A 21,762-nucleotide genomic window follows, 5' to 3' on the forward strand; every position below is an offset into this window, starting at 1 on the left:
TATGCAGAATAAAACAGTAACTTAAAAATCCTAATATGAACGACAGATGTATCACTAAGAAGCAAGCAGAATATAGTAGAGATTCATTTAGCTAAATATGAAGAGTTTAATAAAAGCTATTTAATATTTAATTTAGAATCTCATAGGCATAAGTGAACTTCCTGAATAACTATGCTATTTACTGAGATCATAGAAAGTAAGAGTGGAAATCTTCAGCCATGATTTTCAAGGATATCTCTTCGTGAACTACAAATAGGCAAATTCCCTTCTGAGAAAACAGAAATTATATAAATACATGAGATTCAGTGCAGCCACACTCTCCCAATGCACAAATTACTATCTTGAGAGTCAGACAGGCATCAGACAAGAGTTAACTATTTTAAAATGTCAGTGCTCATGATGCAGCCACTGCTGCTATCTAATTTTGTCAGTTTAGGGTTGAGGAGAGATGTTAAACAACATGGTATCCAAAACACTCTGTTATAGGTCCAGAAGTTAAGTCAAAGAGGGGAGGTAACTTGCCCAAAGAGAAACAGTAACTGAAATGTAAATAAAACTCAAATATCCAACCCCTAACTAATTCTATATAAATTCACCTTGTCTTTGAAGTGACCGGTTATGACAGGAATCTGTTGTATTAGTGCTGAACAGATTTATTAAATACAAAACAGATGCACAACCTATTCTGAGAAATTTTTCTCCACAACAGGACAGAGAAGACTCCCAGACAAACTGAAGAATTTAACTTCTTAAACCATCCGCTATGCTTAAAGGCGAAGTAACAGGAGAAAAGAAAAACGTCTTACCCCTTGAATTAAACAGAAAGGTAAAATCCAAAAGATTGACATACCTTCTAGAAGTAGAAGCCAGACGAAAAGAATTTATATTGTATAGCAAGTAACTAACTCTTTCTCAGGAGGGATGATCCTTCACATTGTAAATTGTAAAAATCTTAATAAACTTCTGACATGTTGGGTCAGAAAATCAAGAATGACTTCAACTTCCACTTTTCTTCCCTAAAATAATCGTTACTTCACTAGCTCTCAATGCCAGGTTATGTATGTACACAAGCACACGCACACACATACATGCACGCTTTACAAAGCACTTACTGAGCTGTAGAGATAGCCTTCACCATTCATGGCCACATAGAGGCTGGCCTTCACCCCTTGGATAGCCACCACACGCAGGCCCACAGGAATTAGATTGAAGAGGGCTGGAGAGGAAAAAAGAAGACCAGGAAAAATCAGTGACCTTTTGAATAAATCATCCTGCTTCTTAAGATGACTCTTTTGAGAATTAAAAACAATGCATTAAAATTAGTAGGAAGAGAGAGGGAGACTGAGATGAAAACTGGCTTCTTGTTTCTGCATCACCTTTAATCACCTCTGTGACCCCAGGTAAATCACATAAACTCATCTGTAGCAAAGGGGTTACATTCCATTATAAGGTCTCAATGGGCCCTACAGTTTTATTTCTCAAAATTAGCACATACCCAAACAGTATAATATGATTTTTTCAAACAAACGAATAATTTGAACCAAAACATTTTCAAAAGCAGAAAATGTAACTGCAGACATAAGTAATTATAAAATATGATCTTTATAACTTATCCCACGGTGTCTTGCTTTCAGATTTTTCTCCGTCGTCCTAAGCATTGTCTTGAATACAGAAGATATAAAAACCACTGGTTCATTCTTAGCTACACTGGTGGAATGAAGAGCTTTTCTTTTTATAGTTCAATTCCTTTACATGTAAAAGTAGATGTCTAAAAAGATGGATCAATAATTGATAGCTTAAGCTCTAACGAGCATATTTTATACCTCAGAATATGCACACACACACACATACACACACACATATACACACATATGTATATAGATGTGCATAAAACCATTAAAAATTAACCTGTTAAATTTAACTCAACAAGATGAAATGGGAAACTGCTTGTAGTCTTTAAGTATTTGGGTTGTCCATCACTGAAAATATTCAACAGTCTACATGTCTACTTGGGGAAGGTACTCAAGCACCAGAAAGAGAAACGAGAAGATAATCTATTTTTCTTCCAATGATGTATTTTTTATGAATTATATCTCCCTAGCACTACTCCAGTTGCTACTGTTGCAATTATAAAATGAGCATAAGCGTAAAACATTGCCCCTTCCATGAAAGAATTCATATTACATGAGGGAAGAAAGTAATCCTTTAGGCTCTACAGATGACAACACGGCTACAGACGAAATACCTCACAGCCGCATGCATAAGAGCATATAACTGCATATGGTTTAGTTGGAAGTCCTTATCCCTCTTTTTTGCTGATACAATGTCCATCGGTTCTGGTCATCTTCTTAGTTTTGAGTGTAAAATGTATGAAAATCCACCCAAGCGCTACCTGGAATGCCTGTTTATTCTTGGCTCCTCTCAACTTGGGATGGTAAGCTAAACAACACACACACACACACACACACAGTATTTGGCTTCCAGTCAAATGTTCATCCGATAGCTGTAAAGAATGAAGCCTGAGACCACAGGTTTACTACAGCAGGTTTTAATTCCTAGATGTGCTCGACAGTGGACCAGTCTCTTTGCCTCTTTGAACCTGTTTCCTCATTTGTCATGAAAGTTGAGAGTAGATCTTAGGAGATGCTCAAGAATTATTGGCTCAATTTGAATCTGAACTGGTTTTGTTGTTCCTATATTCTTACCACTGTCCTTGTGCTACTGAAATAACTTAAGTACAAGACCTTAAAGTCTAGTTGGGGAGAGAAATCTAAGACATATGGAATAATCTGATACAGTGTATAATTTATTTCTATAATTAAATATAATATATGCATTCTATATATATTCTCTGTGTTACAGAAGTTCAGGAAAATGGAAGATCTGTGTGGCCTGAAATATTCGGGAAATGTCTCCCATGGAAGATGGGACCAGGCTGACACTTAGAGAAAGGGCAGAATTTGGGTAAGCCACACACAGAAACACATTTTGGTGGGACAGGACTTTAGGTGTTCTGGAGGATAATGGATGTGTACAGAAAGGGACTGGTAATTGCATTTGATTCATACTAGGGAGAAATGAGAATGAACACTATGCAGATAAAGTAGGGATAAATATCTGAATGTCTGTCACTCTAATCTTAGAGATCTAAACTTTGCCAAATGGAAAACAAGATGCGTGACACATAAAGATTCAAGCAGCAACAGATTACCAAAAAAAAAAAAAAAAAGTGAGATTTGCAGATGACATAGTTTCTAAACTCACCACTCAGAAGCTACCTGGCTGGGAGCCATTCATTTAACCTCTGCTTTAATTTTCCTATCTGTAAAATGAACATAATAATCCTCACTGCATCGTGTTTACAGAAGAACCAAATGCATTACCATATGCTTGAAAGTGTTTCATAAACAGAAGGGTGTTCTCTGGATATTAGAGCTCTTTGTCATTAATCTATTATTCTTTTGCTTCTCAAATAAGGTTACCATAAGGTCTGATCTAACAAGTGATGTTGTCTCACTAATACCTATTACATTTTTTTTAAAGATTTTATTTATTTATTTGACAAACAGAGATCACTAGTAGGCAGAGCAGCAGGCAGAGAGAGAGAGGAGAAAGCAGGCTCCCCGCGGAGCAGAGATCCCGATGTGGGCTCGATCCCAGGACCCTGGGATCATGACCTGAGCCGAAGGCAGAGGCTTTAACCCACTGAGCCACCCAGGCGCCTAAGATTTTATTTATTTATTTGACAGAGAGATCACAAGTAGGCAGAGAAGCAGACAGAGAGAGAGAGAAGCAGGCTCCCTGCTGACCAGAGAGCCCTATGCGGGCCTCTATCCCAGGACCCTGGGATCATGACCTGAGCCAAAGGCAGAGGCTTTAACCCACTGAGCCACCCAGGCGCCGTAATACCTATTACATTTATATTCAGAAGATTGCTTAAGACTTTAAAAAAAAATACCGTATTTTTGTGCAACACTTAATTTTCAAAGTGCTGATCAATTCTTCATTGTATTTGACCCTCAACCACCAACACTACATAACATTTAAGACAGAATGATTATCCTAATTTTTAGAAGGACAAACAGATTCAGAGAGGTAATTCAAATGAAACTGCACCTGAACAAAGGTTTCTGGCTCTTTCATGTGGTTATTTGCCTAAAATATTGTGTCCTCCTTCTTCCTTTTTAAGTTTAATTTCCCCTGATACCCATTCTTGTCTTTTCACAAAGTCAGAATACTTGGCTACATTTCTCTACATATCACACAGCTGGCTGTGGTTATAGACTCAGTAATGGCCAATGAGATGTTGTTAGAAGTCTCTGTACATTTGAAGACTCTTTCTTTAAAGATAGCATCTAGGTTTCCTTTACCCTTATCTCAGCCCTCTGCCTTTTTGCTGTTTGGACTGGCATGAGGGGCGGGGGGGAGGGGGGGAGAGACTGGATCGTCTGAGACCATGAAAACAAGGGTTACCCCCAAGGGAGTAGTGGCAGGCGAGCTGGAAGGAGTTGGATCTCTGAGGACATTGCGGGGCAATGGCACCAGGCCAGCCTTCAATTACCTAGGTCTGGTTTTTATGTAAGAAAAATAAGGCCTTGTTATTTTAGTCTGTGTAATGCAGAGCCAACCCTAATACTCGCTGATAGAGACTGCTAAAGAAAGCAGAGCTAATATGCAAGGTACCAACTAAATGTAAGGTGCTTTTACATGGTAAATAAATGCAATTACTAGAAAGTATCAAGTTCAACGACAATTCTTATGAGAAAGAACAATGAAATCCAAAATTGTGCAAATCATCTTTCCAACCTAAAGATTTCCCAGGACAAATGCTAAGAACACTGGTCCATTTAGCTGAAACAGTCATAACAAGGCAACTCCAAAGCTGTTCATACCTGAGGAGAGTGTGAAAATTACTAAAGCCAGGCAGGGACAAAGGCAAGAAGCTGTGACAGTCATACATGAACCAGAAAGTGATAATGGCTTTTAGATGGTATGCTTTGGGAGACTTAGCAAGTCCATTAAAAAAAATAAAATAAAATCAGTAAACATTTTGGAATGAAACTTCTTCGTGGTAAAAGTTAAAAACTACTCTCTCTGGGAAGGTCTGCATCTGCCTCCTAAAATCATTAAAAGTGGCAAATGATGTACCCTTATCTATTATTTATCCTCATTGTAGCACATGGGTTCTAGCTCACAGAAGTTCTTTGCTGTGCACAATAATTCCTCCCATGTCTCCAGTCTTCCTCTCCACCCTCAAAGCCTCAGGCCTTACTCATAGTAATAAGTGGGCCACTCCATTATTCAAGCCCCTTATATCTCATCATGCCATTTCTCTGCTTACAACCTCTAGGCACTACACAAAGTCTCCACCCTGACCCTCAGCACCCTTTGCAATCTGGCTTCAAATAGCATTTGGAAGCTGATCATCTGCTACTCACTCCAGTCACCGTAAGCAGCTTTATAGAATGTCCCCATTTCCTAACTTCCCCTTGATCTTTAATGAGGCTAAAGTTTCTTTTCTTTTGTTCTCTCTTTTTGAAAAAGCTGTCTTCACTATTCAACCACACCATGAGTCTTACCCAAACCCTTATGAGATGGCTGTTTCCTTTTCCATCATTGTGTAATTCATCGGTATATCTCTATAATAGCATTTGGGACATGGTATTATAGTCATTTATTTATACATCTATCTCCATCCGTAAAATGAAAACTTCTGGGGGTATGTTTCTGTAATTTCTACCCCAGTTATATGTACATATCTTACATTTAATAAATGTTAATAAATATTACTGATCATAAGAGTCATGAAAAGACACATTACCAGAATCTCTGGTTTTCTTATTGGAATAAAAGTACTTTTTTTAAGACAAAAAGAAGTTAAAAACTTAAAACATCTCAGCCTGATAGTAGAAGTTATATATACATATTTCTGCTACATGATACTATTCTTTCTAATATATTTATTTACTGCTTCTAGTAATTTGATCACCCTCTTCCTACATTTAACCCCATATTTTTGCTTACTACATCCTTTCTCTCTGACTGGAATGTTCTTCTCCCCATATCTTCATACTGAAACCACTGTCATGCTTGAAAAGACACACCAAATACCAAGGGCTTTCTCTCACTCCTAAGCTGTCCTTGTCCTGAATCTAGACTAGACTATTTTCACAATTTATAACTTTCTTCCTTTAAAAAAAAATGTTTCTGTACTAACCACAACTAGATCGAAAGCTCTCCAAGCAAATAATCATATCTAAACAACACTTGTATAATATGGAGAAAAGGAGAGAGTGGGAGAGGAAGGAAAAAAAAAAAGGACAGAGAGACAGAAACAGAAAGAGAAAGCTTGAGAGAATAAACAGAGTAGTATATATTCTATTTATATTCAGGATCACAGTAAACATTTGCTGAAGACTACCATTATATGCCAAAGAGAGTCCAAGCATCAAATCTGATATTTGGGCATTTTTCTCAATCTCCTCCTTTCCAAAAGGAATATCTCATTCTAAACCTTTATGTAAATCTACCTCTTATATTTTGAAAAGTAAAATAATGGAGTTGGTATTCTTGGGATCCATACAAAACTCAATCAACAAACCACACAGAAAAAATGGTATGAAGAAGGCAATGAGGGGAAAGGATACTTTCTTCAGCAAATGGTGCTAGAAAACCTGGATATTGACATCCAAAAGAATGAAATTAGACCCCTATTTTATACTATACACAAAAATAATCCAAAATAGATTAAAAATCCAAACATAAAACCTGAAACTATAAAACTACTAGAAGAAAACAGAGGGGAAAAATTTGTTGACATTGGTCTTGGCAGTGATTTCTGGCATATAAAACTGGAAGTGTAGGCAACAAAAGCAAAACAAGACAAGTGGGACTATATCAAATTTGAAAACTTCTGCAAAACAAAAGAAACAATCAACTGAATTAAAAGGTAACCTGCAAAATGGGGGAAAAAGATCTGTAAACTGTATAACTATAAGGTGTTAATATCTTAGATACATAAGTAACTTCTACAACTCAAGAGCAAAAACCCAAATAACCCACTTAGAAAATGGGCAAAAGACTTGAACAGACACATCTCCAAAGACAATATACAAATGACCACTAAGTATATGAAAAATGTTTTTTAACATCATTAATCACGAGGGAATGCAAATTAAAACCACGATGAGATAGCACCTCAAACCTACTCAAATGGCCATAAATAAATAAATAAATATTGTTGACAAGGATGTGGGGAAATTGGGAACTCTGCACTACTGATGGGAATGTACAGTGGTGCAGCCAATATAGAAAATAGTATGGAGGTTCCTCAAAATTTAAATACAGAGCCACCATATGATCTAGAAATCCCACTCCTTGGATATATGGAAAAAGTTGGAATCGGGATCTCAAGAACATACATGCCCTCCTATGTTCATTGCAGCATTATTCACAATAGTCAAGATATGCAAACAATTTAAGTGTCCATGGATGGATAAGTAAAGAAAGACAATGTGACACATATATATTCATCATTTTAAAAAAAGAAAATCTTGTGATATGCAATAACATGGATGAATCAGGAGAACATTGTGCTAAGTGAAATAAGCTAGTCCTAGAATTACTCCACTGCATTATTCCATTTACATGATGTCTCTAAAATAATTAAACTCATGAGAGCAGAGAGTAGAGGGTGGTTGCCAAGAGCTAGAGGGATGGGCAAATGGGTAGCTATTATTCAAAGGATGTAAAGTTTCAGTTATACAAGATGTGTAAATTCTAGTGATCTGCTATACAACATGGTGCTTACAGTTAACAACACTAAATTGTGCACTTAAAAAAATGTCAAGAGAGTAGATCTCTTGTCAAGTGTTTCACAGGGGAAAAAAAAAAAGGAAAAGCAAAGGGGCACAAAGAAAATTTTGGAATTGATGGGTATCTTTATTATCTTGATTGTAAGGATGGTTTCATGAGTGTATGCATATATCAAAACACAATAAATTGTATACATCAAATATGTACAAGGTTTTTTTTTTCTTTTGTATGTCAAATACACCTCAAGAGAGCAGTGTTTTTTTTTAACTAATGAAAGAAAATTATTTTTTTAAAAAATCTAGTAGATGAATTGCATTGATACACTCAGTTCTCTACTTTTCTCTTCTATTTATATGCTTCACCCCTATAAACATGCAATGCTCTAGAAGGATATTCTGCCTTATCCCTTGACACGGGGCTCAACCATGTGACTTGCTCTGGCCAACAGGATGTTACCAAATGCAAGCTGAGTCTGAAAGAGAGCTCATTTATTTCCACTTGTTCATTTCTCCTCTGCCACTGCATTAAGAAGAATATGCACAGACTAACCCACTGGTGCCAGGAAAAGGATGTAAAACACTTAGAGCATGATGAAGTGGCTTCAGTAATCCAGCCAAGGCAAGTCTAGATTAAGAGACAGATAGCTGGCCCCCAGATATGTAATCAAGACAAGATCAACAGAGCTACCTGGCCGACCACCCCAGTCACACGAGACATAAACACTGTTATTGCATGCAGTGGAAGCTATGGGATCACTGGGTACACAGCATTATTGTAATAATGTATAAATCACTAGCAATTTATTTACTGGGGGAAGTATGTGATGGATTTGAAATGTCCTGATACCATACAACCAAAAATTCTCATATTTGTTAACAATCCTCAACATGTACATGATATTAACAATCATGAACTATGAAGCTAAAATAAACTTTTTAAAATTAAAATAAAATTATAAAGGGTAATTTTTGATTAACTGTATTACAGGAAAGACAATTATTTTTTTTCAGGAAATAATTACAAGACTGTTTCCATATGAAAAGATGTTCAAAGATTATACATACAAATAATGGAAAACAAATGTATGGACTAGCATCCATCAAGTAATTAAAATATTTTATTTCCCTAGATTTTATCATTTTTGTAATAGCTTTCAGCTTTTTAAAATTTAATCTTTTGTGTTTTATTTTCCCATCTTACTCACTTTTGTACCTAATTTTCATTTCGTCATGCTGTATTTGTTTTTTATGAGGGAAATCATGTAAGTTTTAGGACCGACAAAATTTCAGTCAGTCTCAGGTTGAAATTTAAGTGGCAGGAGAGAATGAAAGAAAAGTAACACATGAGGTAGGAAAAACGAAAAAGATTATATTCATGGAATGCCTGCTTTTTTTCAGGCATCATGGAAAGCATTCGGACATGTAAAATGTCACTTTTAAAATAAGTATCTCACTACTTGGCTTTATTTCAGGGTATAAAAATTCCTAACTTCTTTTTTGGGTACCAAGTGAACAAAGAAGGGAATGAAAATTGTCATCCTAAAATTGAGGGAATGATTCCATAGCCTTAGCCATTTGAACTTTCATAAGTTATCTTGTAAGTATTTCTATAATGTCTCTGATTCAAAAAATTGGTATTCTTTCCATAAATATCTATTGAGCAGTTAGTATATGCCACATGTCATGCTTAGAATGGGGAAATAGTGATGTAGCCAACAGATGTAGTCCATGGGGGATAAACCTTCATCTGTAATCCTTCCTGCGGTTCCTATTATTCTGTGGGCAACTCAAAGGCCCTGAAAACTGTTAGTATTATCCTCATTGCCTAGCATATAGCATCCACATCTCACAAGCCGCTATTCAATATTTGCCAAATAAATAAATGAATTAGCAGCGGTTTCTCTTTAAGCTTGCTTATGCATAGCTTTTCTTGGTCATATTTCTAGCATGCAAGAAAATTAAGCGGGCAAGAAATTAAGCATGCAAGAAAAAACTGACAATATTTACCATATGTAGAATATATTTAAATATGGAATCTAAAGGGAAAGCCAGAAAATTTACATGACACAAAGTTTGAGAGGATGAAAGCCTAGAATACATGCGGCTGGTGTGTGTGTGAATGGTGAAGCAGGTTTTAGAAGGAATGATGAAGAAAGGAAGAGTTTGAGGAAATCTGTTACAGTCAAGATATTAGACCTCTTATGAAATTATACTGGACCTGAAAAATGTACCTTGTAAAAATGCTGGGTTCTTATCCAACTTAATTTCTATCTGACTATTACCCACACAAAGAATTCCTGTGGCAAAAAAGGTAGCAATCTACGCAAAACACATCAGAAAACATGTACAGTGACAACCAGTGAAGGCACAAAGAAGGATAAGAAGAGGAAGAGAGGAAAAGAAAGAGAAAGGAGGGAGAAAGAAAGCTCATTATGAATTCTTCTTTAACAATAGGTAAATCTAGTATCTTCCCAAGCAAGTTGTAACGATGGGACACCTTCTTGCTTCTAATAATGAACAGGTATAAAAGACCATAGCCATGTTTTCAAATTCTGGGTTGAACCTGCAGAATGGGCAATGGAAAACATGCATCTTGTGACCCACTAAAAACCCAAGTTAAATTTATAGTGGAAGATACTGAGACAGAATAGAGATATTTGTTTATAAAATGTGTATGCTCAATATCCCACTGTCTTGAAAATTACCATTTCCCGCACATCAAAATGTTCTCAATAAAGACACTTCATGAGAGTGTGACTAATTTCATATCCTACAAAAATCTGAACCTAAAATTTAGTTGGTATCAGGTTATTTTTCCATGTAATCCTATAGTCTCCTGTAATGACATTTGTAATTATAGTATTTATGGTAATATTTGTAAGTCATTCAGCTGGTTTTCATTAGTCATAAAAATACTATTTGTGGACTTTATTTATCATTTACTAAGGTCAGTTCTTCCCCCTCTTCTCTTTCAATAGGAAAATGATCTATAGAGTAGTCAACAAACGAGGAGCTAGATAGTCTGGGCTCTTAACTCCTCCAACACCAAAGTGGTCATATAAATTATGATACAATGGAGTATTCATTCAGGCAAATTAACTGCTGCCTCATCCTAGTTCCACAGCATTACACAACCCTTACCACACTGCTTTTTCATATTTATATGTTTGCCTAAATCTCCCAGCAAACAAATTTTTCAAGAATGTGACATACTCTTTTTTCATCCAAGGTACATTGCACAGTAGAAGCCTAAATAATTGTGGTCATTGAATTTAACTCCCTAAAACAGCTTTCCTTCCAGAATTTAAGGGAAAGATATGATAATCCCTACTTTAGCTTTTAAGGAAACAAGGCTAGGATGAGGACTGAATTTGGAGGAGATAGCTCTCAGTCATGAGCCATAGTTCTAACATTTAACAGCTTTGTGACCTTGGTGACTGGAAGTAATGTAACCACGTTGAGCCTTCGTGTCCACTCTGAATGCTTCACTGACTTGTTACGAGGCTCAGTTAAGACACCATTTTTTAAATATTTGTTAAACCATAAAAGTGAGGTACAAAATACCACTACTGATATGGCTAGAGCTTTCTCAGTGGGGGTGGGTTGTAAGGGATGCTTGGGTCATCATCTCATTAAGTTTCTTAAGATGTTATGTTAAGTCAAGCAGAGAGAGTCAAGTATCATATGGTTTCACTTATTTGTGGAGCATAACAAATAACATGGAGGACATGGGGAGGTGGAGAGGAGAAGGGAGTTGAGGGAAATTGGAAGGGGAGGTGAACCATGAGAGACTATGGACTCTGAAAAACAACCTGAGGGTTTTGAAGGGGTGGGGGGTGGGAGGTTGGGGGAACCAGGTGGTGGGTATTAGGGAGGGCACGGATTGCATGGAGCACTGGGTGTGGTGAAAAACAGTGAATACTGTTACGCTGAAAAGAAATAAAAAATTAAAAAAAAAAAAGATGTTATAGCAGGAAAAAAAAGCAACATATTCCATCTTATATATTTAAGATTCAGTGAGCAAAAACAACTATGGATTTAAAATAAAACAATGAAAACAACGTAAAAATCAACATACTTTAGGCCACGGTGATTCAGTGCTTTTAGTATGCCTTATTTTATAAACAATTGGTCAAATAGCCCAACTTGCTGATTTATTTTCTCCACTGAATTTACTGACTTATGGAACTGATGAGTGGTTTGGGGCTTAGAGACTTAAATTTTTTTTTTTAAATTGGCCATTAGCAAACTTTGTACATTTTCAACATACTGAAAATGAGCAACATGATGATCCCTGTCTTAGACAAACGCTAATAGAAATGTTGCCTTAATTCTGGCAGAAGTCCTGCCTCTGGCTTTTAAACCTGATATTATCATAGAACCTTTCCTGTATTACTTCATAGATATTCAAAAACTTGCATAATTAACAAGTCAATTCAAAAATTCTCTTTTTTTTTTTTCGTAAGGATGGAAAAATGAAGCATGTCACTATCGACAATGAAAGCAAATGCCTGTCATCACTCATTCTCTGCAGGCAATTTTTCTTACACATCAGACTTGTCTTATGGTCCCCATGAAGAACTCTGAACAACACAGGTGTCATTCCAGATCAAAGGGCAGAAACATCCTCCAAGAAATCTTTCATGTTTCAAAGGATTTAGATTTACATCTTCCACAAATCTTCCATCAAACACTACGTTGCCAAAATTGATACCGTGCCCCATCAAGTTTACTCATTAATTCATCACATATATTCCAGACACGGTGTCAGGCACTTGTAATACATTGATGTAAAAGACAGACTTAGTACCTGCAATCATAGTGGTTTAAATCTATAAAATAGGAAAAAAATAACTCCATGTGTGAACTCTGCAACCACCATTACAGATGAGGGCACTGAATCTCAAAGATGTGGTTTTCCCAAGGTCACAAAGTCAGCCAGGAAAGGACTAGGATGTAAACCTAGGTTCTGGTGGCTGGAAGGCTATAAAATAATGTTGCTCTTAAGAAATAAAAGAGAATTTCTAGTAACTATAATCTAAGTAGTTGTAAAGAAAGTAAGGAAAAAAAATGGAACTATAACAAATATATTTGGAAGTCTTAAATGGAATTTGTTAGCCAAGCAGAAATTTCCCCACTCAGAAAGTACAAAACCTTTAGTTCCTCTTAGTTAAAATTACAGGCAGACAACAAAAGCTAACTTGCTTGAGATGGTTTCAATAAGCACAACCAAAGTTTTGCACTTTATTATCAATAATTACCAAAACAAGAGAGCACTTTTGAAAATTTATGCACACAAAAATGATGAGCAATTGTATTTAAATAGTGGGAAGTCAGTGAAAAAGCTACAAGGAAACATTGACAATTCCACTCAAGTTATACCGACACTGACATTCAAATGTTATATTTACTGATCATGATTAATACACACACACATACATATACACACACATATATATACATAGACACTATATAATATCTATGGGTAAAATATGTAAATATAAATTATATTTCTGCTTCATTCCAAAAATATTAAGTGGATCTATAGAAATAAATGTGGTAAGTTTTTTTTGTTTTGTTTTTTTTTTTAAGAAATGGAGGAGGGAAAAAGAATTTGAAAAATAAGAGGATCAGTATTCTCTACCTTAAAATCTATTTTGGCTCACTTCTCCTCTTGTCCCTATGTACAAAATTCTTCCAAAATACATTTCACCCATCATTCGATTGCAGTCACTCAGTAACATTCATTGGTTCCCTATGTCCTAAAATATAAAGTATAGACCTCTCTAGGTATCAGTTAAGCACTCTGAAATATCGTCCTGTGATAGCTCCATGTTATTTCTTTACTAGACCCACTGGTGAGTTAATTTGCCCCCAACACGGAAGGAGCTTTCTCCACTTGGTAATTCTGTGCCTCTTTATGTGAAATGCAGTTCTCCTGATCTTAGCTTACATATTTTGTTTCTATTCTTCAAGGTTCAGTTTAAAGTCCACTTTCTCTGAGCACCACGGCTTTTGGGGATCTCTTCCATCTCTGAAATCTAGTGATTTTTTTTTCTAATCACTTGGCAGTACCAGTACTACCTGGCATTATTAACTTCTATTTTACATAAAGGTTCAACCTCAACTTCATCTACTATTCTAGGAGGAGCTAGAAAGCAGGAATTGTATGGGAATCATCTCTATAATTTAGTAACTAGAACACACTTCTGCCTCAATATATCTTGGTGTTAATGAAAACAAAGCATGTATATGGCAGGCATGTGTGGAACTCCAATAATTTCGTCATAGCTACCCAAAAGTCGGTCTTAAAAAGACATTTGAGGCTAGGCCACAATGACTGTTGTAAAACCCTTAGCGATGTCTAAACAAAACAAAACAAAAACAAATGCAAAAGAATTTAGTGATGTCTGCCGTGGACCCAGGAGGGGCCCTTTACTTGTCGTCTCCAGCTTTTTTTTTTTTTTTAACAATACAATATCAAGGAACATTCCATAGAAGGACAGCAATGATTTGCAGTGTACTTTAAAATAATAGGGGTGCCTGGGTGGCTCAGTGGGTTAAAGTCTCTGCCTTCACTCAGGTCATGATCTCAGGGTCCTGGGATGGAGCCCCGCATCAGGCTCTCTGCTCAGCAGGGAGCCTGCTTCCCCCTCTCTCTGCGCCTGCCTCTCTGCCTACTTGTGATCTCTCTCTGTCAAATAAATAAATAAAATCTTTAAGAAAAAAAAAATAAAATAATATTTTACTGCATAACACTGTCTCAAAGTTTTTGCTGCATATTACAACCTTCTGGGAGTTTTGTTTGTTTGTTTTTAAATTCTGATACCTTGGCCACACCCACACCAACTAAATAAAAATCTCCAAGACTGAATCTAGGCATCAATATTTTTTTAATTCCTTTAATTTTTTTAATTTAATTTTTTTTTTATGATTCCAATGTGCAGCATTGCTAAAAAGCAATTGCTTATTCAATAGGTCTGGGGGTAGTTCTAACCAGCACCCAGATGATGCTGTTGCTTATTGAACCTTACCAGTCGGTAGACTAAAGCTTGTTTTGGGCAGTATCAGCCTCTCCTGCAGCTTATATGAATGGCAGGATCTCTGGCCCCATCCAAGACCTACTAAAACACAATTTGCATTTTCACAAGATTCCCAAATGATTACTATGCACTTAAGGTTCAAGAAGCACTGTTCTAGAGTAGTGGTTCTCAAAGTGTGGTCTCGTGAACTTTTAGAAATACAAACATTTTAGCCCTTCTTCCAGACCTACTAAATCAGAAATTCTGGAGTAAGGGCCCCACAACCAGTAGTTTAACAAGACCTCCAGGTGATGCCCACTACAGTATAAGAAACAATGTTCTAGAAGTCACTGTTTTTATACGTGACCGCACTTCAGAATCATCTCTGTTATTTTAAAATACTGATGCGTTGGTTCCATCCTCAGAGATTCTGACTTTATTGACCTGGGCATCAGATTTTTTAATGTCACCCTGGTGATTCTAATGTTCAAAAATTTGGGAGCCATTGTTCCAGAAGACTTTGACATCAGTGGAAAATAGACGATCCTCCCTTGCATCTTGATAGGACTGGTCCTGCTGAGATCACCAACAGACTCAAAGGACTGAGAGGAGACCATGTGTAACTGTATTCATTCCTACCCACTTTGAGGGTAGTGTACTGGGGTTGACTCTTATCCAGATGCAACTTCAATCAAATTCCCTTAAAGATGAGAAGGCTGGGCCGAGGGCACAGGAGAATGTTTAAACTGCATCTGAGGCACCAAGAAGGCCTATTAATAATTCTCCATGGCTCTGCTCAGTCCTACACTTTACCGGAAATTACTCTTGTTCACACTTTAAGCAGCATAAATTTCTCCTCTTCAGACTTTCCAAAGCAGTCTCTTCCATGAGGGTAAGTTTGATATTATATACTTTAAGTCTTTACATATAATTCCCATTTTACAGATGAGAAACTAAGGATTGAAAGTGCTAAGCAAATTGACCAAGTGTATACAGCTGGCAAATGGAGAAATGCATGTTAATTTCCGTAACTATCTGTCTCTGAAATTGTATGGGATATTCACAACACCACACTGCTTCCTCGAGGATCATAAATGATCCCCGCTACATACTAAAGTAACAATAAAATTATGTTTTCTGCCAATATCTAAGTAAGAGGAAGCAAAGAGAAGTTCTCTTTAGGATATTTTTAAAAATTCAATTAAAGTACTATGGAGTGGGCTTAGTAATGCTGAACAGACATATTTTGACATGGGAATGTGCTCCACACTCTGTCTCAGTGTCAGGAAAAGCAGATGTACTAAGTGCAACCTCACTAGATCTTGGCGGGATGCCTGCTCAGTACCACTCTATCTAGGCTACTGAATAATACATGGAAATATATACACACACACAAACACACACATCCTACACACCTCCAATTTCCCAAGGCAGATACACGAAACAGGCCACCAGATTAAGAATGTTAAAATTATTGTATAATGGTTTGCTATTTCTAAAAAATACTATTACTAAAAAATATCTTACTTTATAATGTAAAGGCATCAAATATATTGAAGAAAAAATCCTCTCAAGTTCAGTGTTTATACCGTCTTAAAGTAAACCACCATAATATTTTACAAGTAAATCATAGTTCCTTCTTAATACTTTTAAAAAGTGTTGTGTGAAAATGTAGTGGTATGATTTAAGGAAATGTTTATTATGCACTGGGAAATATTAGCCAGGAAAGGGAAATTCAGTGGAGAGTGGGGAAAGGCATTAACTCTGGAACTAAATTCACTGTGTACAAATCCTGGGTCTACCATTATTTAAATTCCATGTGTGTGACCATGGGCAAATTATTTAAATCCCCTATGCCTTGGTTTACTCATCTTCAAAGTGGGCATGACTATAGTACCTGTTTTATGGAACTGTTATGATACTTAAGTGAATAAGATTTATAAAACTACTCTGTGAACATTAGTTATTATTATATGATAACAGCAAACACATTTTTTTCTAAATCCCTCAGGGAAAATATATAATTCTTCTTTTATAGTTCATTGTAGTATGCCCTGGAAAATATCCATCCACATGAGAATAAAGTTATGATTTATTCCTTAATAAACTCGTGGCTATAAACTGGATACCTAATCAAACCAGAGACATATAAGAAATCCCACTGCCATTAATTACCATCTCTATTAAGTTTGAGGATGTAGGCAACCCTGCTTAATTTCTGAAGCAATAATTTGTATTGAAGAATGAGCACAGGAGGGAGATATAATGGAACTGAATTTTCCTTACTCTCTCTTAACCAAATCAGCTTCACATCTCAGAGCCTCAGAAGCAGGTAATTTCAGGGAGAATTTAACAATCTCTAATTTATCACAACTTTAAAACCCTTTTCTACTACTTCAAGGAACCCACCCGCCTTTTTTTCTTACTTTTTAAGCACCTCAGTGTATGGTTTCTGTTCCCTGCAAAATAAGCTTAAATTTAGCTCCTAGTCCTGGTTGAATAATGAAAGCAATGGCTCCCTCTCTCTTGGGTAAATGTACCATTTACATACTTTCAGAAAATGATGCCTCTGTAATTATCTCCATGAATATATATTCACATAACACTTTGAAGATACACTTAAAACTGTGCAAGAGTGTCTTCTTTTATTATTATTGCTATAGAGTTCACTTTTCCAGACTAAGCAGACTCAATTTTCTTCCTATTTTCATAATGGAAAATGACTTCCTTATCCATCCTTTGAAGTCTCTTAAATTGTCTGTCATCCTCAAAACAAAATGCAAACGTGATTCAATTCGCATTAATCCTTCAAGCTGGGTGTTATTCAACAAAGTCATATTCATTTTTGATGGAGTTGTTCTGAGAATTCACTTGCATTCATTTATTCAACAAATATTGATAACCTAATATGTGCCAGGCATGATTCTTGGGGCTGGAGACACAACAGTGCAAAATGCAGGCAAAGCTCCCTGTCCCGTGGAGCTTTTATTCTAATTAAGCCTTTCAATTTAAATGGTAGTGTGATTATACTATTATTACTATAAACTAACCTATCCATATCCATTATTAAGGCATTCCCCATTATTAAGGCATTCGCCATTATTAAGACCTTATTACATGCCAACACAGAGATAAATCAGACCTACCCAACGACCTCAAAAGCTTATAACTTAGGAGCGCCTGCGTGGCTCAGAGGGTTAAGCCTCTACCTTTGACTCAGGTCATGATCTCAGGGTCCTGGAATAGAGGCCCGCATAGGGCTCTCTGGTCAGCAGGGAGCCTGCTTCTCTCTCTCTCTGTCTGCTTCTCTGCCTACTTGTGATCTCTCTGTCAAATAAATAAATAAAATCTTAGGCGCCTGGGTGGCTCACTGGGTTAAAGCCTCTGCCTTCGGTTCAGGTCATGATCCCAGGGTTCTGGGATCAAGCCCCGCATCGGGTTCTCTGCTCAGCAGGAAGCCTGCTTCCTCCTCTCTCTCTGCCTGCCTCTCTGCCTACTTGTGATCTCCATCTGTCAAATAAACAAATAAAATCTTTAAATAAATAAATAAATAAAATCTTAAAAAAAAAACTTACAACTTAAAGGAAGTAAATAACTCACATACATAATAAATATATAAGATGAAACTGCATAAGTTTCTTAAGAGATGTACAGTGTATACAGAAGAAAAAGCAGGACTTCCAGTTAGAGAAATCAGAAAAAGTTTTCAAAGACAAAAGGCAGTTGATCTTATTTTTAGAGGATGATGCAATTAGTAAAAACAAAATAAGTAAATAACATAAACAAGTATGAATGAGGAAATTTTGTGGTATACATATATGGAGAATGTCTTAGTGGAGGAGGGACATAATAAATAAATAAGTATATAAGACCGTGGCGAGTGTTCTGGAGGAAGAACAAAGTCAAGTTGTCAAGAGTCAAAGAGTCAAAGTCAAAGTCAAGAGTGAAGTGTGGAAGACAAGGATTGAAATGTACAGACTAACCAGCAAAGGTCTCCATGTGAAAAGGCTTCACTTTTGAGTAAAGGAATGAAGATGATGAGGAAGGGGGCTATTTAGATATTTGAAGGAAGAACACACTAAGAAGACATGAAATGCTGGTACCAAGGACTTCTGGAAAGACCACGGTTGATGTGTTTGAGGAACAGCAGGAAGATTAGTCAAAAGAAAGGAAGGTGAACAGTCAAGAGGCAATGGGCAGGATTATGTAAAACCGTATCGGTTATAAAGTGAATTCAGCTTTTACCCTTAATGATGTGTGATGAAAGAGACTGAGCAGAGAACTGACCTATGTGACCCATGTTGTACCTGGCTCTAGCTGCTGTGTGGATAATAGATTGAAGAGGGAAAGCTTTAAGTGCCAAGATCAGTCAGGAAGCTATTGCAAAAGTCCAAAGATGAGAACAGCTTGGTCTATGTAGGGGCAATAGGGGTATTGAAAGTGGTCAGATCCTGTTATATTTTGAAGGCACAGTGAATTTACCACAGTTTTCAAATCCATTGCAAAGATTATTGTACTACCCACTCATAATTATGCCCTTTTTAATGATGTGTTTAAAGGGAAATTTTTAAGGCTTTCAAAGGTAAAACCAAAAATCATTACCAATTTATGGCTTTCATAGTTTCAGATCTTTCACGGATATTGAAGATATCAATCAATCAAACACCTAATTTACAGAGTAGAAAACCAAGGAACAGAAAGCTTAAACAAGAACATGCAGCTAAATGCAGACAGGACCTGGACTAGGAACCAGGTTATCTGACTCACAGCCCAAGCCACTTTGACTTAACAATTAGTGATATTTAAGTGGCTCATAGTCTTCCTTTGAAGGTGTATTCAGTCATTTTGATTTTACAATACTGAATAAGAAGTTCGCCAAACTCAAAGCTCTTCAGGGCCAAGGCAGGGAGGAGGAAAATGTGGGGGAAAGCAGGTACACTCACTGTTCGAATACATTCATTTTTTTCCCCGTGAGGTGTGCCAGCTAAATGAAACATATCTGCCACAGCCCTCCAGTTTGGAATCTTGGAAACTGTCCATTGCTGTGCTCGGCAGAAGGGCAAATAAGGACATCGCACTCTAAGAGGGGAAACACAAATGCGGATAAGGAATAGCAGTCTAATGTGACTTGTGCAGCTGTAAATATACACAAAAGGTTCAGACACAGTTGGGTGAAGTGAGTTGGTGGGAGGGGGTTGCTGTGTAAGGGTGGCAGCTGTCAGGGAAAGGTGGAGAAGGCTTCACACAAAGGAGAAAAAAGTTGAGAAGGGTTCTAAAGGGTAAGAGTGGCTTCCCAGCAAAGCCATTGGATAAAATTGGGTAAGTCATTCCAAGTAAATGCAATTAGCATGTGTAAAACATCCAAGATACAGCTTAACCTGCATCATTTGTGTAATTCTCCCAATCCTATATTTGACCATACACCTATCTAGAATTGAGCTCTGACTCTCTCTGGGTATAAATCAAATTCAACAATCCATTGTGTGGGTCTTCTTTACCCATTCATCTGTTGTAAACTAAATACACCGGAATTAAAATAAAATTTTTAAAGTGTGACTACCAAAAAACCTGAAAAAAAAAACTTTAAAAATAACTGATTCCACACATGTTTGAGATCCTACAAAGTCTGAATTTCATCAAGCTTTGCAGGATGCCTACAAATCTATACTTAACCTGTAACTTAGGAATCAGGTACCAGGAGAAGAGGCTGATGCAGTCCCAGGACAGAGATTGCTTTAATCAGGAAACGTGACCTCTCCCAATCCTGGGGGCAGAGGAGACGTACTAGTCAAAACCTACTGCAGTGCATCAGAATCATCTAGAAAACTTGCCAAAAGAGATTGTTGAGGCACAGCATACAGTTCTAATTCAGTATGTCTATAGTGAGGCTCAAAAATGTTCCCAGATGATGCTGATGCCGGAAATGGTCTGGGGCCTTCAAACTGTATGAACCACTGACTTACAGTACTTTTCAGTACCCAACCACCCCCTCCACCCCCCGCCTTAGCACTTTCACACTCTTCTTGTAATATCAGCTGCCACCATTAAGGATTCTACTTGTTGAAATGGATGCTGTCTATGAGCTCCTTGCAAACAAGGGCTCTCTCATCCACGTGGATGAAGACGATAGTAACAGCATTAGCAATAACAATTAACAATATTTATTGGGAGTAACTGTGTTTTAGGCATGATTTTAACAACTTGTCATGAATCAACCCATGTTGATCAGGTTGATTCTATGATAATAGAACTTATGTCATAGAGTTGTTCATCTGCACAATAACTCTATGACATAAGTTCTATTACCATCTATTATCATTCCCATTTAACAAATGAGGGAATTAAGATGTGAAGAGGTTAAGTAACTAAGCCAAAGGTACAGAATTTTAAGTCAGATAGCCTGGATTCAAATTCTGGCTCATTTATGATCATTTATGTGTGTGACTCTCCAGATCCTTATACACACCTTGAGGATATCACACAGGGATTTATAAATTGAAGATTTCCTGCTGGTTACATACCTTTTAGAACAAATGGTTTTGTTCTGAAAAGGGAAATGGAAGTCCCCAGTCAGTTTTTCTGAGCAGACATTCCCTTCCACGTGAGAATGGAAAGGATTCTAAAATGTGAGAGATTCTCTGTCCCTCTCATTGTGGACAATAAGACATAGTTCAACTCTGAGAAATTTTATGTGATTTGCTTAAAGTCAATGTATGGGTCACTTCACAGAGCTAAGAGTAGATTAAAGACAATTTCAGCCCTCAGCTCTATCTAGGAATACACTTGGTTAAGTAGCTCCTCTAAGATTCTTAACCACTGTGCATACCTCCTATAAATATGCTACAAATACACCCATAAACAGAGCAACCAGGAAGGATAATTTCAAATGGTTCAAGTTTTCCTTTACTGACTAGAAGGACACATGA

At 36.8% G+C, this 21,762-nt stretch overlaps 1 protein-coding gene across 2 annotated transcripts in view; it reads right to left on the reverse strand.

The window, feature by feature from the left end:
- FGF12 (fibroblast growth factor 12) overlaps positions 1-21,762 on the reverse strand; it is a 377,880-nt gene that overhangs the window by 183,543 nt on the left and 172,575 nt on the right. For both annotated transcript variants that reach the window (XM_080826118.1, XM_080826117.1), the window contains exon 3: positions 1,113-1,216. In XM_080826118.1, coding sequence (XP_080682244.1) covers positions 1,113-1,216 — 104 coding nt within the window. The remainder of the gene's footprint in view (positions 1-1,112; positions 1,217-21,762) is intronic.

This window comes from Martes martes (assembly GCF_963455335.1).
Source record: "Martes martes genome assembly, chromosome: 1".
Classification (NCBI taxonomy): Eukaryota; Metazoa; Chordata; class Mammalia; order Carnivora; family Mustelidae; genus Martes; species Martes martes.